A 16,340-nucleotide genomic window follows, 5' to 3' on the forward strand; every position below is an offset into this window, starting at 1 on the left:
ATTGGAGGAGCGCATATATCTCGGAGGGTTGTAGGGCTGGAGGAACGTACAGAGATAAGGAGGGGCGAAGCCATGGAGGGATTTGAAAACAAGGATGAGAATTTTAAAAATGAGGCGTTGCTTAACTGGGAGCCAATGTAAGTCAGCAAGCACAGGGGTGATGGGTGAACGGAACTAGGTTCGAGTTAGGACACGGGCAGCAGAGTTTTGGATGACCTCAATTTTCCAGAAGGTGGAAGATAGGAGGCCGGCCAGGAATGTGTTGGAATAGTCAAGTCTAGAAGTTACAAAGGCATGGATGAGAGTTTCAGCAGCTGATGAGCTGAGGCAGGGGTGAAGTCGGGAAGTAGGCGGTCTTAGTTATGGTGCGGTTATGTGGTCGGAAGTTCACCTCAGGGTCAAATATGACACCAAGGTTGTGAATACAGGTAGACTACCCTTTATCCGAACTTCCGAAAACCGAAACCCTCTAAAAACCGAAGGTTTTTTCGTTCAGCGTAAGTCGTGCGCATGACCCCGACCCCCGCCGACCCCCACCGCCGACCTCCCGCCGACCCCCCACCCTTTCGGATAAGGGATAGTGTATCCTTTATCCGCACTTCCGAAAACCGAAATCCTCTGAAAACCGAAAGGTTTCGTTCAGCGTAAGTCGTGCGCACGACCCCGACCCCGCCGACCCCCACCCCCGACCCCCGCCGACCCCCACCCCCGACCCCCGCCGACCCCCCGCCGACCCCCCGCCGACCGACCCCTGACCCCCCGCCGACCCCCGACCCCCGCTGACCCCTACCCCCGACAAATTTCTCAGTCTTATAAAATACCTTCTGAAATCCGAAATTTTCCGAAAACCGAAACACGGCTGGTCCCGAGGCTTTCGGATAAAGGATAGTCTACCTGTAGTATGATTCAGCCTCAGACAGTTGCCAGGAAGAGGGATGGAATCAGTGGCTAGGAATGGAGTTTGTGGCAGGGAGCGAAGGCAATGGGCTGGATTTTGCCAGGCCCGAGGAGGCAGGAATGGAGGCGTGTTAAAATTGCAAAAAGTGGTGGGCAGGCCCGACCCCGCCTTCATCCCGCCTTCAAGCAATTTTCCCAAATGCGTGGTTTCTGATCCCGTCTATGTGCCGCCTCCGAGAGGCGGGATAGGCCCTTAAGGCCCTTAACAACCACTGAATTGCCTCTATAATCCCATTTTGAGAGGCCTTTCTGATTTTAACACTTTTCCGACATGATGCACGCCTCTTCTGAAACACGATGGTGAAACCTGGTGGGAGCACAATTGGATTGCTGACTATCAGCTGCAGCTCCACCATTAAATAGGAGATTTGATCAGTCATCATTTGCAGGTGGCAGGACTTTGTTGTCTCAGGTCTGGGGGAACTTTTAGCAGGCATAACCACAGCTGTGGAAATTTGGAGCCTGACACCCATTTCCAGTGGAACCTCCTGGAAAACCCCTCTCACCACCTTGACTGAGCACTTCCCCAACTGAGGCATATACCAGAAGCATGGGAAGTATTTATTTCCTTTCCTCCTGGATGAGGACGAAGACCAGCCGTGGCAGCAGCACACCATGAACAACAGCACCACCAACAGCAGCAGCAACAGGAGTGCCAAGCTGCTGCTCACCCACCTGAAGCTGCACAGGCCAGAAGGCGCCAGTGCGTGACCACATTGCTGACTAGGATGCAAGGAACCCACTCATCTTGGCCAGATTTGCTTAGCCTGCACAATCAAACAATTTTGTCTCGCACCTTATTATCAGACCATCAACAATGGCCAAGAACCTGCGTATTCCGAGCACTCTGACCACCATACTGACAATTGCAAGTAATCCTAAGCCCTCAATGTGGAAGTCCCATTAGTGAAATGACACATGCCACAACTGCAACAGTTGCCATCAGAATTTTTATTTACAATAACCAACTGATGGCTTCTCAAGATTAAACATCAGATTTCACCCAAATGACTACCCTTGTAACTATTTCTGCAGTATTATTCTCTTACGCGTGCTCCTACATGGTGCTTCCCCTGTGGCTTCAGCAGATGTGGAGGCCCCTTGCTCACTTTCTTGCTGCTCGTGTCTCGACACCTTTGGCGGGCGTCCTCTGGGGTTGCGAACCTGTGAGGGCTCGGCAACAGTCTGCTGCTCCTGCGGCTGTGCAGGGGTTGAGACACCGATCTCAGTTGGGTGGAGACTCTGGTGGGGCTCTGACCGAGGGCTCTGCGGTGGCATGGAAGTGTGAGCGCTTGGAGAGGAGCCCCCACTTCCTTGTTCTCTGCCACCAACATCCCTCTCATGGGTCAGTTCCACCTCAGCGCTTGCAAGTGGCTTGAGAGCACCTTGCTGCACATCAGGGGGGCCATGGGGACCCATATCTGCACTGGCAGTCCTACTCAGAAGGACTTCCATGAAGGTCTGGTTTCTCTGTTCAATAGCTGACCATCGCTCCTTCAGAGATGTCAGTCTATTCTGAACACTCACCATGTTTTCTACATTCTGGTGACTTAGCTCCTCCATGGCCATAGCCATCCTCTCATCTACTGTAGCCATCCTTTCCACGGAGGTTGCCATCCTTTCCATGGTGCTGCGTTCATGCACCAATGACTCCACAAAGGCTCTGCTCATGTTCGTGATGGACTCCTCCATTCGCTCCACACTCGCAGTGACCCTGGAGACAAAACCTGCCAGAGACTCCTGCACCTGTTCCTGGAGTTCCAGCACCGCTGTTCTTCTGGATGGACCCAGAGGCAGAGGGTCGACATGCAGCTGAGCCGAGCTGGGAGAGTCCTGCGCCCTCCGACTAGGACTCTCCACTGCTTTCCCTGTCTCCACAATCTGCTGATGCTCACTTGTGAGCTGTGATATACCAGGTGACAACACTACTCTATCTCGCGATGGTCCCACCGAGGTGTGAATGTCTGCGCTGGTGCTGGGTTGGCTGAATTCTGCTGACGCTGCGCCCTCTGAGGTTGCAGCTTCCTCTGAGGAGTCTGGAGGCTCAGGCTGTTCCTCCTGGATAGTGGGGACGGGTGCTTGCGATGGTCCTGTGGGGGAGTAAAGGAAAGTGTCAGAGATGTGAGGCCAAGGTTACATGTACATTGCATATTGCAGATGATCATAAGTCCATCTGTTAGAGCTTCAGAATCATTATCAGTGACTCATGCAATGTCAATGAGAGAGATGAAAAACTATTCTGTCACCAGCTTTCTCTGATGCACCCGCCTGTCCGTCCCCCACTTGTGCATCGTCCTCGAGTCCCATGATCTCCAGGACCGCCTCCTCCCAAGGGGTGAGGTGGGCTACTGAGGGTGGCCCTCCTCCTGTCCTCGCTCTTTCCCTCTTTTTGTGAGCTCTTTTTTCTTGCAATGAGGGAGACAAGTGGAGTTTGAGTGAGAATGAAGGAGTGAGTGTAGAGAATCCATAGCATAGATGCTTAGAAGGAGACAAAGGGCCCTCCCTGTGTGTTGTAAGTTGTCATTGCATCACAGTGATAGAGGGCTGCATGGTCGAATAGTTAAGTAAATGTGACCATAGAGAGAGAGAGGGAATGGGTAAGGGTGCATGGATGTCAGTGTCAAGTGGGATGTGGAGGAAGAGGTTGCTAAAGCTGAGTGCTGGTGAGGAGAGGCAATGGGGATCAGATTGAGGGTGATGGGAAAGTCATACTCACTTTTCCAGTGTGCAGAAGGTCATGACACCTCTTCCTGCACTGCAGCCAGGTTCTGCGGATCAGGGACAACGAGTTGACCTCCTGGGCCACCTGGATCCACATAGTCTTCGTCTGCTGGGGAGGCTTCTTCCTCCCTGATGAAGGGAAAAGCACCTCCTTACTAGCTCTTGCTCCCTCCACCAAAGCTTGCAGGGCGACGTCATCAAATCTGGGAGCAGACTTAGGTCTCCCGCTGCGCATATTGCAGAGCTGTGTGTTGTCAGGGTACTTGTGGAAACTGATGCTGTATTTTCGGATGATGTTGCCGAGGGGCAGCATGTAGATGAGAAATAGGAGGGGGCCAAGAATGGATCCTTGGGGAACACCAGAGGTAACAGTGCGAGAGCAGGAAGAGAAGTCATTGCAGAGGATTCTCTGGCTATGACTGGATAGATGAGAATGGAGCCGGGCGAGTGCAATCCCACCCAGCTGGATGACAGTGGACAGGCGTTGGAGGAGGATGGTGTGATCAACCATGACAAAAGCTGCAGACAGGTCAAGAAGGACGAGGAGGGATAGTTTACCATTGTCACAATCACACAGGATGTCATTTGTGACTTTGATAAGAGCCGTTTTGTTACTGTGGCTGAGGTGGATGCCTGATTGGATGGATTCAAACATGGAGTTCCGTGAAAGATGGGCACAGATTTGGGAGGCATTAGCACGTTCAAGGAGAGGGACAAAGTTTAGGATGTAATTTCGATGTCAAGCTTTTGCCACATCCTTGACCATACTATGCTACATCAGGTTATCTTGTTTGGGAGGTTAGTGAGTGTGTGACTGAAAGAGTTAAATAGAAAAAGAGGTAGGGAAGTAGCTGACAAACCTTGCTGTGACAGGCCCCCGATGCTGACTGATGTATGTCGTCCCACGCCTATCGACAGCCCACATAAAGATTGCATCAGGCGGGCCTTGGGCATCAATGGGACAGCTGAGATTATACCCTGATTTTTAATTTCCCGCCGCCTGCTTTTCCAAGTCGATCCAACTTTGTCACTGATTCACCAACCAGTTGAAACATTCTTTCAATATTCACCCTTTCAAAACAATTTGCAGATGAGAGAAAGAAGTTCAGAGCGGTGGTGACTTTCACAGCCGTCGGCAAAGCATGGCCTGCGTCCAGCAGGCACAGGGTTCCTGATGCAGGATGTGACATATATCTGTAAGGCCCTGCCCGGTGAAGCGCAGCCTCCTGATGCACTGCTCGCCAGAGATGTCCAGGAGAGTGTCTTTTGGCCAATAGAACCTTTGAGGTGGGTAAGAGCTCTTGCTATGAGCTGTGCTCTAACAGGCCCAGATGCTGTGCGTCCTGATTGCTGAGGCTGCTGCCGTTGCTCTTCCTCCAATTGTTTGTCCACGAGAATAAAGAAGTAAAAAAAATGTTTTTTCTTTATTCTTTTCCTGGGATGTGGGCATCGCTGGCAAGGACAGCATTTATTGCCCATCCTTAATTGCCCTTGAGAAGGTGGTGGTGAGCCGCCTTCTTGAACCGCTACAGTCCGTGAGGTGAAGGTGCTCCCACAGTGCTGTTAGGGAGAGATTCCAGGATTTTGACCCAGGGACGATGAAGGATCGGTGATATATTTCCAAGTCAGGATGGTGTGTAACTTGGAGGGGAACTTGGAGGTGATGGTGTTCCCATACGCCTGCTGCCTTTGTCCTTCTATGTGGAAGAGGTTGCGGGTTTTGGAGGCGCTGTCGAAGAAACCTTGGGGAGTTGCCGCAGTGCATCTTGTAGATGGTGACGGTACGCCGGTGGTAGAGGGAGTGAATGTTTAAGGTGGTGGATGGGGTGCCAATCAAGTGGGCTGCTTTGTCCTGGATGGTGTCGAGCTTGTTGAGTGTTGTTGGAGCTGCACTCATCCAGGCAAGTGAAGAGTATTCCATCGCACTACTGACTTGTGCCTTGTAGATGGTAGAAAGGCTTTGGGGAGTCATGACACATTGTAGAACCCTGTAACTTGTGTCTTTGCATCTGTCACAGTTACTGAAGCATCAACTGTCCAGAGCATTGTGGGACTTGGGCTTTCGAAGTTAACAGGTAATTTGTGAATACGAAGCCTATAATGATTAGGAACATTAGAACATAGGAACAGCAGTTGGCCATTCAACCCCTCGAGCCTGTTCCACCATTCAATTAGATCATGGCTGATCTGTATCTTAACTCCATCTACCCGCCTTGGTTCTGTAACCCTTAATAACCTTATCTAACAAAAATCTATCACAGCACCTAGTTGTTCCTTAAATTAATCTACTACTTGGCCTCAACCATCCTGGCAATGTGTAAAAGAAAACTTCCTGACGTCTCACTTACTTTTTCCCTTCACAACCCTGAATCTGTGCCCTTGTCCTGCTGCACTGCATATCTGAAAGTATTGTTTCAGGCTTACTTTCTGTATCTAATATACGCTTTTCAAAAGTGAGGAGCCCTAGCTTAAGTCAATCCTCATTGCTCTTCCCTCTGATATTAGGGACCAGCCATATTGCCCTGTTCTGTACTGCCTCTAGAACGTGGATGGCCCTTTATATTTGCAGCAACCAAAACAGCTTGCATTGCACCAAGTGCAGACTGACCAGAGCATTGTACAGCTTCAGCATGACCTCTGGGGACTGAACTCAACTGATTTGTCAGTGTAGCCCAGCATCCTTTTTGCTTCATTTTTTGGCCCCCTCATACTGTTTGGACATGCTGAGCAACAAGTCAACCAACACGTCTCAACCACTTTTAGCTTCCCCTTTCCCCACATGATCCACAGAGACATTTACCTGACCCCATTAAAGGTACATGCACCAGTACACTAAAACTCATCTTAGCATCAAGTCATTCCAAATCTCATTAGAAATAGAGAGAGAAAACAATGAACAGTGATGTGCTTGTGCTGAATTTAATGCAATGATCCAGTTCATTGCTCCTATGGATTGTATTGACATTCTTTCTTCAGGTATGCCTTCCTTGCACCTATCTTCATAATTGTTCATGTTGCCAACCTTGCAAATCATAGGTTGACCTATTCCATGATTGCCTGAACTAAGAGGAATTTTCAAAACACAGTATGTTCAGAACATATTTCTTGGACCTTGGTGACCTTGTAGGCAAAAATCAAACTGTGGAATCCACACCTGAGACCAGCTACAGGCAGTTTACATCTTCCGCTGTGCATCTTTTCCTACACCAGGTTTATACAGACAAATGAAAAGGCAATATGAGCAGCACAACCAGCAAAGTTGTGGTAGGTGCAAGAGTAACCCAAACCCATGGAGCAAAAACTCAACAGAGAAAAGAAATGTGGTTTAGGGGGGAAATCGACACAACACTTCAAAATCAGGCTTATTGTCGGGAAAAAAAACTATAGAAATGTGACCAGTGATTCATTCCTGCCAATATGATCAATTTTTGTGTAAAATTTTAGAAAAGATGCTTCCTTTTCAATAGGAGCTTATGGCATAAATATCTTTCAAAGCTATTGGTCGAAACTCTCGTGACAAGCTTACAACTCCCAATATAGGTGATACTGTCTGCTAGTGTTGGTGACATGCAGGTAAGTGCAAATGTATATATTTAAACTACTTGCTTTAAGAACATAACTTTTGTATAAAAGTATAGATAGAGCTTTTTATTAACACTTCTTGCAGCAACAAAAGTGACACAGTCCACATCTTTCCAAAGTACACAGCAACGGCATGACCACATTTCACATCACTTTGAGGCACAAAGCAAGGGCAATATCTTCGGGTCAAGTAGGCTTCCCCCATTAGTAATAGAAGCCATTCTCGACTTGTATACTGGGACAACAGACACTAAAACAGCCTCCATCCATTAGTACGGTATAGCCAACAAATAGAAACAACCCCCTCCCCTACACCACCTGGAATGCACAGTATAGCAGCAAATGGTTGACACATCTTGGGAACTGTACCAATAATCAGTAGGACTGCGATCATCTGCGGAGCATAATTTCAATCTAGAGTGTGGCTTGTCTCAAGCCAACACGAGGTGCTGCTGAATCCAGCATAATTGTTACCTACAACCAAAAGCTATATCAAACTACATTAGTGGAGCACATATAAGAGTACAAGACAATGCAGCTTATTATGTGGATTTATTGCTTTGTACACAAATGCTGCAGTCCTTGGTGAATCCACTAATGTGGAGGGGAAATGGTTTCAGCCGATAAGGACATTGAGTGATGCTATTCCTAAGCCTGATGAGGCATGCCACCTTTGGTTATTGATGAGGATTGTCGCTCCAACCTTCTTTTTCTGTTTGTCAGTCAAATGTTTTGGTGCAAATCCTACATCTGGGGTTAAGATAAATTTCTGTTCAAGATTTTTACGGTAAGTTAAAAATTTGCAAAGCATTAACTGCTTTGTAGTTGATAAATAACCTCTTACTTTGGAGTGCTAACAGTATTCAAATACGGATAACTCTTAAATATGTGACTTTTTTTCATTATAAAAGCTATTTACTTAACTTTAATAGTTCACATTAAATTAATAATATATGTGCTCTATAGCAAATCCTTCTTGCATACTTTTTTTCATAGTAATGGCGAGACTTGTAAAATATAAACCATTTGGTTCAGTGGAAAATCGAAGGCAATCTTACTACACAGCCAAGATGGACATGATGACACGTGCATTTTGGCTATCAAGTATATAAAATGTCTAACCAGGATGTAAATGTATTGATTCAGTGGGATTTTACAGATAAAAGTATTCATTTAAGAAAAATGCATATTTTAGGTAGTACACAGAATATAGGGTTTTAATTCCCTGATCACTTATCGGAGATCTTCATGTCCCAAGTACTGTATCTGAATATCCATATAATATGCATTAAGCTTTGGCTCAGATCCACTGAATCTATTTAAAATTTACCTTAATATCTGAAACGCAACATAACAACTCATAACCTAAACATCCTTTCAAGCACTTAAGTTGGAATTTATCTTTTATTTGAATGAGGAACCAGTTAACTGTCAGAAGCTTCCCCTTCTGAATGGCTAATCATTCAGACATTTTGTTTCCTGCTAAATCTCCTGGCAGTTTACTGGTCAACCAGCAGACCCCTAAAAAAAAAGCCCAAGTCCTTCTAAAATGGTAAAGCCTGGATTGAGATGATGCACACCACCATTTTGCACAGATTGCACTCAAATGCTGCTTTTGTTAATTTGTACACTGTTGACAATTGTCATTCTTACGTGTGGACATTCACACCACAGATCTCTGTGCAAACAATCACAATGAATCTTGGACACAAACACTACAAAATATCGAATAGATTTTTTTTTCTCTTCTCCCTGTTATGAATAGTCTCCTTCTTCGTGTTCTTTATAGTAGTAAGTATCTTTAACCTCCTCTTGTACAAACTCTTCCTTTTTCTCCCATCCATTTGGCCAGCCACCGTTGCTACAGGTGGTGGCCCCGTAAGACTTTGTTGAGCCATAATTCTGAGTAATGTCCCCGGTTTCTTCTGCCAGTTCATCTTCGTGCATAAAACCACATTTTTCTTCGCTCGTTTGTTCAGGGTCTGCCCAAGGCTGTTTTTCACCAGATGCAAATAACCCATAAAATATGACTCCTGCGTAGTGGACCAGGGACGCAATTAGAAAGACATACTGCCACTCGTCCTGACTCTGTGAACAAAAAGTACAGTGAAACCTATTTGCACACCCATAATTTACCTGAGTAGAGTAGGCTTGAGGTCTTACAAATATCCATTGTTAAAAATCTCAATTTCAAGTTAGGAAAGTCCACACTTAGAATTGTTGATTTCCCCAAATGTTGCTTGCTGCATTCAAAGAACTTAGTAATCACAGCTAAGGATAATAATTAACCTTGTGGTGTGAATAAGCTCTTCTTCTCCCGGTCATACAAACGCACTACTTGTAAATTCTGATACTCAAAAGATCATGGTGACAAACAAATTGATATGACTGCAATAGCCACTGCGCCTGCAATTATTGGGATCAGTGCACAAAAAGCAAAATATTTTATAAATATACCAATGTTCGGCTTCACAACAGTATTTGTGTTAGCAGTTACCAATCTTTCATGACAGTTATAGTAACATACTGAAGCATTCCAGTTTATAATTGCTCTCTCTGTTTTCCACCAACAATTTTCCATCCTCTTTCCCCCTCTTCTGAAGCATGTGCAGATTCTACAATCATATCAGGATTTTTGGCTTGGTCATGCTGAATGGTCACAACTGTGGATGCTACCCGGACAAAATTTGCAGCTAAAATTGAATTTAGATCATGGGGCTGTTACTTCAGTTGTGGTATGGTGGCTGCTTGCAAGAAAAGGGTATCAAAGACTGAGACGTTCACTCTGCAGACAAATATTACAGTGGTAATGAGTGATGCATCCATTTGTACAAGTAACAGGGAATGTTGAATAGTCTGGCATAAATCCCCAAACTGCCAAATCACTCGGTGATGGAACCCTTCATCAAGAGTTGGGAAACAATTTGCTTGAACGGATACCAGAGCCAAAAGGCAAGAGCTTTTCTTGAGCACTCTGCATGACTCAAACAAATTGAACAACAGTAATTGTGGCAAAATGGATTTTTACCTGTGCTGATTTTTCTTTAACTTATGCTGCATTGTGTACTGCTAAAAGCAGCGTTTAAAGAGTTAATATCCAAGGCACCTTGTAAGCAGAAAGCTGTTAGTTCGAATCCAATGACATTTCTGGAAAGGATTCCTCAATGTGTGAGTTTTTATTTGTCCCACACAATGTGCTAATTAATTATTCGACCTGGGATGCCATTATTTGCAGTCCCAAATATTTTATGCTATCATCAAAAATGCTTCACATAATTCCTCAGGATTGTTGGCTGCAGAAGGTGTTGTTCTGTTTAATTCATCCAGTGTGGCACATAGCCAAGTAGACTATGAGAAGGCCCCTGGCTGCAGTTCAAACAAAAGGCCACTGCCTGGGATAGTAACTTTGACTGACAGTAGTTTGTAAGGCACCTGAGAGGAGGGCTGGATTGACAGCTCAGTGGGCAGAGATTCCACCTTACAGAATTATATTGGTAGCCCATAAGCAGTCTCTGGGCAGAGAGCAGTCAGTGTTTTGAAACAGTGTTCCACTCCATCCATTTCTAGGCGTAAACTCTCTTTTTATTTAATTCTTTAGTTTTTTTTTGGAAATTAAACTTCCTCGCCAAAAGCCCCGCTATCACACACTCCAAAATTTAACATGGCATCCACCCTCGCCCTAAGCTTTGGCACTGGACTCCACCCTCTAAATTGAGTCTGAGGCTTGAGGAGGGCTAAGTGTTAATGACTGCCAATCAACCTCTGTGGCACCGAAAATTAACTATTACAACTGTGGAATCTCATTTCTTCAGGTTTTGAATTTTTAGGGATATTTTAAAAATGTCAAATTTTAAATAATGTTTTCCTTACTTTTACTTTCTGTCTCTTTTACTCTCTCTTAATCCAATCTTTCCTTCCCTCTCTTTATTTCTCTTTCTGTACCTGATTTGACATTGGATTCACCCTCCTTCTCAGTCCTTCCTGTGTTTATTTCCCAATCCTTCAATCTCATTGATTAAGCAGATACCCTGTTGATTGACCTGTTCCCAGAGGCCCTGTTTCCTTCACTGTGCCGTTATCAGCTCGCAGTTTCAGCAACTATGTGGCCAAAAATATTTGGAGCTGAAAGTGCAGAGGCAAGTCTAACTAACGGCAGACGCCATTAGATGTTCTGCTAAAGCAAATTCTTGCCCAATATTTAAAGTCGTACTATTATTGAAAAAAGATGTTACCCTCAGCTGTAGCCATATTGGGGAGTGTCATAGAGACTGCAGTTCAGACAACAAAAACATGCTGCAATGCAATTGTACAGAAAAAGGAAACTGGGGAAAAAAGGTTTTGCATAATATGATTGGTGAATTATTAAAGTAGAAAATATCAAAATATCCTATTCTAAAGCTGATCTGCAATTCCTTGTGTTAGTCCTGGGAGGCAGGTTGAAAATCTACCCCATAGTGTTCCACAGTTGTTGATCTAACAGTTGCTGTACCTTGTTTTTGGTCATTGCTCCAACAATCAGTGGACACACCATTCCAGATAGTGTTCCCACACCATTGGAAATTCCCATGAGAATACTGGCATATCTTGGTGCTATATCCAGATGGTTAACATTGAAACCTAAATAGAAAGTTAAAAAAATGGGTTATGAAAATGCATGTGTTGGAATGTAGACTAAATAATTAATCGGGGAATCAGGCAATGAATTGCTTTTCAGTCTAATGTAAAACTACTAACTGAGTTCATTTCTTATGCAAAATAGGAATTTAAAAGAGTCGTTAAACTAATAACCAAATCTAACATGCACAGATGTAAAATTTCTTAGTAAGTTAAGATATTTTAAGTCGCAACAGTTAATGCCTTTTGTGCGAGACTGTCTTGGAGCAAATTTACAACTGGCATGCGTCTGGCATGCAAAACTATAGATAAAGGAATAACCTTCTTTAGCTGAACTATATTCTAACAATAACCTAATTCCTGAGACTTCGATTCAAATCTAGCCTAGGTTAATGGAATTAAATTGTCCTCTCTTTGCCAGATGTCCTGTGAATTGAGCTGGGGCAGACTCAACCCACCTCCCATAACTTGACACGAAAGTGGCAGTGTCACTGTGAGAAGCTGTAAGGTTGGCTAGTGTGGAAAATAGAATAATTCTCACTGACACAGTCTGGATTGCTCTTGTGGGCTTCTGACTGAGGCATGTTGTTGAGACAGAGCTGAAGGCCCTTCATTCTGCATCTCATCCATGTTTGTCCTGGAAGTATTTAACGTTGACAATGGGTGTCCAAACTAGGAAGGCGTTCATTCCCCAACACTGAGATTGCCTCACAGTGACAATTGCTAATCTGTTTAAGAGTAATATTTCTATGATTCTACGCTTCTATGATTCATATACACTCTTTGAACTTGCAGGAGACAAATTTTGTTTGTTACATTTGGCTCATTAAAACTCAGTAACTATGAATGAACATCAGGCCACACACAGTCTACAATAATATGCACTGGAAAATGAATTCCTTGTCAGTGCGACATAATAATTCAATCATCTTCTTATAAGGCTAGCCAGTCTCATTAACTCAGTAATATTCTCCTCATACAAATAATATACTGTTCCGCAGCATCATTAAGCATTTTGATAAGGGACACTCGGAAATCTGTAGATATGTAAAAAGCGCAGGTCCTGGTGTCCACTACAATATATTCAGAAAATGTAGAATAAACTTTTATGGATAGAAATATAGTTAACAAAAGCAAAATACTGCAAAATCTGTAATATAGTTATTGTTGTTTAAGATAGAGGTGGTCTGGCTGACAACTGATTAGCAAAATGATATCAATGTACTTTGTCGAAATTTTTACAGTATTTTCTTACCTGATATAGCAAAACCGCTGAAACCAACAGCCATGACAAGGAATGAAATCGCAACCCCTTTGTTATGTGAGTAGCCTACCACAAGAAGAAATGTTGCTTCCAAACCAAAACCTTCAGGAAAATGAAATACAAGTAGTTATCTTCCCGAAGAGAACTGTTAATAATTCTGGTGTTATGACATTTATGATTTATATACTCTGCACCAAATGGTTCACCTCCTGATATCATGGTGCCTCTCTACTGTTTCTAACAACAACAACAACTTGCATTTATATAGCTCACTTGCCTGGATAGGTACAGCCATGACAACACTCAAGAAACTCAACTCTATGCAGGACAAAGCCATCCACTTGATCGGCGCCCCTGCCAATGAACTCAAAATCCATCCCCTCCACAACCAGCACATTGTGGCTACAGTATTTACTATCTACAGGGTGCACTGCAGCAACTCACCAAATTTACTTTAACAGTAGTTCCCAGCCTCATGACCTCTACGAAGGAGAGCAACAATGGCATGGAAACACCTTCACCTGCAAGTTCCCCATTCCCCATCCAATTCACACATCGCCCTGACTTGGGCCAGCCTTTCACCATAGCTGGGTCACAATCCTGGAATTCCCTACCAGACACCGTTGTGTGAGCACCATCACCACACAGTCTACAGAAATTCACAAACAAGGCCCACCACCACCTTCTCAGAGCAACTAACAATGGGCAATGAATCTGGTCTTCCCATCATTACTCACAACCTGAGGTCAAATAAAAAATATAAATGTAGTCATGAATAAATTGAGAAGGAAACAAACTTGCATTCACACAGCACCCTGTCGTCTCAAAATGCTTTATAGCTAATAAATTACTATTTAAAGTGCTGTCACTGTTGTTATGTAGCAAACATAGCAGCCAATGTGTGCGTAACATCCCCACCGACACCTGGGAATCCCTGGCCCAAGACCGCACAAAGTGGAGGAGAAGCATCCGAGAAGGCGCCAAACACCTCGAATCTCTTCGCCGGGAGCAAGCGGAAGCCAAGCGCAAGGAGCGCACGTCAACCCAAGCACCCCACCCACCTGCCCCTTCAACCATCGTCTGCCCCCTCCTGTGACAGAGACTGTAGGTCCCACATTGGACTCATCAGTCACCTGAGAACTCATTTTTAGTGTGGAAGCAAGTCATCCTCGGTTCCGAGGGACTGCCTAAGAAGAAGAATGTGTGCTCAGCAAAGACTCCCAAACAGCAAATGTAATAAAATACTTATCTGAGGTATTCAGATGATGTCATTAACCGCAAAATCATAATTTGAATGGATAAAATTAGGAACAAAGGAGTTGAATTACTGATTTGTTTACTCTTTTGCTCAACCTTATTTTTTTGTAATACATATTACTGTTAATCTATAATATTTCATATTATTATTGCTAGGGTATAACAATGGTGAGGGAATAATTCCTGAAGGTGTTTATTTTCATTTTCATTATCACTTGATTCAAATAAAATAATTTTAAATCTCAGAAGCATAGTGTGTATTATAAAGCAATTTAAATAATCTCCAAGGAAATTTCTGCAGGTAAAACAATTATTTATATGGATAAATGCAAAATAGCTGAAACAAAAGTATCACAGGAACAGTAGATTTTTGATGAGGTGGAAAGGGATTTAAATATCTAAGCATTTCCTTTGTGCTTCACCAGTTTCATATCAATTATCAGCAAAATTAAATAGATCTTATAAGGATGTAATTCTATCATGGGGAAATATTAACTGGTTAATAACACAATCCTAAAGATCACTATGTTATTAAAGTAATGGCCCTTATTTTGTGGCCAATGGTGAAGGAACGATGCTCGCCATTCATTATGCTAACAGCTGCCCACAAAGTTATTGCGAGCTTTAGAGTACAGACTTACTCTAATCCAGCATCTAATCCAATGTGGTGCCCTCTACAGGGGATCTGTGGCGGCTGTGAGTAGGGGAAGCAACAGTGAGGCTCTTCAACTAATCAGATTGAAGAAGCCTCACTGAGACATGCAGGGCACGATCGTGCCAGCCCTGGGGTGGCGGGTATGGAGGCAGGGCTGCCAGAAAAATGGCAGAATTTGGGGGTGGGTGCCCAACCCACCCCCAAACTGCCTCTGTGCCATCTTGCCAGGAAGCAGGTAGCCATCCCGTGCCAAGTCCCGTCTCCTTGGAGGCGGGAAGGCTCCAAACCCTGCCAGGTCAGCAAGGTGAGTAGTGGGTCTGCGGGTGTCTGCGGGGTGCAAAAGTGTGCTGTGAAGGTAAGCGATGGGTGCAAGTGTGGAGAGGTGAGTATATGAGGTAAGTGCAAAGTGTTAGAAAAAGTGTACTTACCTTTGTTTCTTCCTGCAGGCTTCAATCGGTGGGTATGCAGAGAGTCTCGCACCTCCGCGGTAGAGATGACAGATGACCGTTGCATTCTCCAATGCAACAACCATCTCATTTCTGCGAAAGAAAGATGTTTGATGAGGTCTTGAATTCAAGACCTCATCAAACTACAGAGAATGTCAATGTTTGACAACTTCACAGAGCTGTCAAACGATGACAATTCATCTGTCAAAAATTTTTGACAAATGAAACGTCATACGTTGACGTTCTCTGCAACTGGTTTTCCCTTAATTGGCCTACTAAGCCCGCTGGGTCAATCAAGGGAAAATAGCGTGGGTTGGCCAGAAGTTGATGGAGGCGGGACTGAAACCCGACAAGTGGGAGTCCCGCCTCCAAAAGCTCCCCATTGGCAAAATCACCCCATGGAGTCTAAACCAAGAAGTATAAAGAAGAAATATAAATTAGATTTAAATGATGTACAGAAAGCAAAATAAAGATTGGGAAATACAGGTGGGATTAAGGGAGAGAGATAAAAGAGACAGACAGAAAAAATAAAAAAATATACTAATTTTTATATATTTTTAAATCTCCAACACTAATTTTCTTCTCAGGGAATGCGAGTGCACACCTGAAAAATTAAATTTTCAGGGCCAGAGTGGTTGTTCAGCCGTAATTATCACTTGTCACGCTGTTAAAATCACACTTACTCCTGAACGCACCAGCCCTAACTTCTTCAGCCATTATAAATGTGGAACTAATGGGCAAGTACCCCAAGTTCAGTGCTGAGTCTATCAACAAGGACAGCAACAGCACACCCTGTGGAAGAGTGGGGTATCTCTGACAGAAACTTCTGGATTTGTGCGTTTAA

The 16,340-nt window shown here is 44.1% G+C and overlaps 1 protein-coding gene across 1 annotated transcript in view; it reads right to left on the minus strand.

Moving 5' to 3' along the window:
- Window positions 1-7,298: 7,298 nt before the first annotated feature.
- Window positions 7,299-16,340, minus strand: part of slc17a6a (solute carrier family 17 member 6a) — a 41,274-nt gene continuing 32,232 nt past the window's right edge. Inside the window, exons 10-12 of the mRNA XM_086008141.1 lie at window positions 13,130-13,240; window positions 11,750-11,877; window positions 7,299-9,348 (exon numbers count right to left, since the gene is read on the minus strand). Coding sequence (XP_085864267.1) covers window positions 9,016-9,348; window positions 11,750-11,877; window positions 13,130-13,240 — 572 coding nt within the window. The 3' untranslated portion in view covers window positions 7,299-9,015. The remainder of the gene's footprint in view (window positions 9,349-11,749; window positions 11,878-13,129; window positions 13,241-16,340) is intronic.

The sequence above is a fragment of the Somniosus microcephalus genome, chromosome 15 (genome assembly GCF_052327205.1).
Source record: "Somniosus microcephalus isolate GS21.2 chromosome 15, FLI_Smic_1.0, whole genome shotgun sequence".
Taxonomy (NCBI): Eukaryota; Metazoa; Chordata; class Chondrichthyes; order Squaliformes; family Somniosidae; genus Somniosus; species Somniosus microcephalus.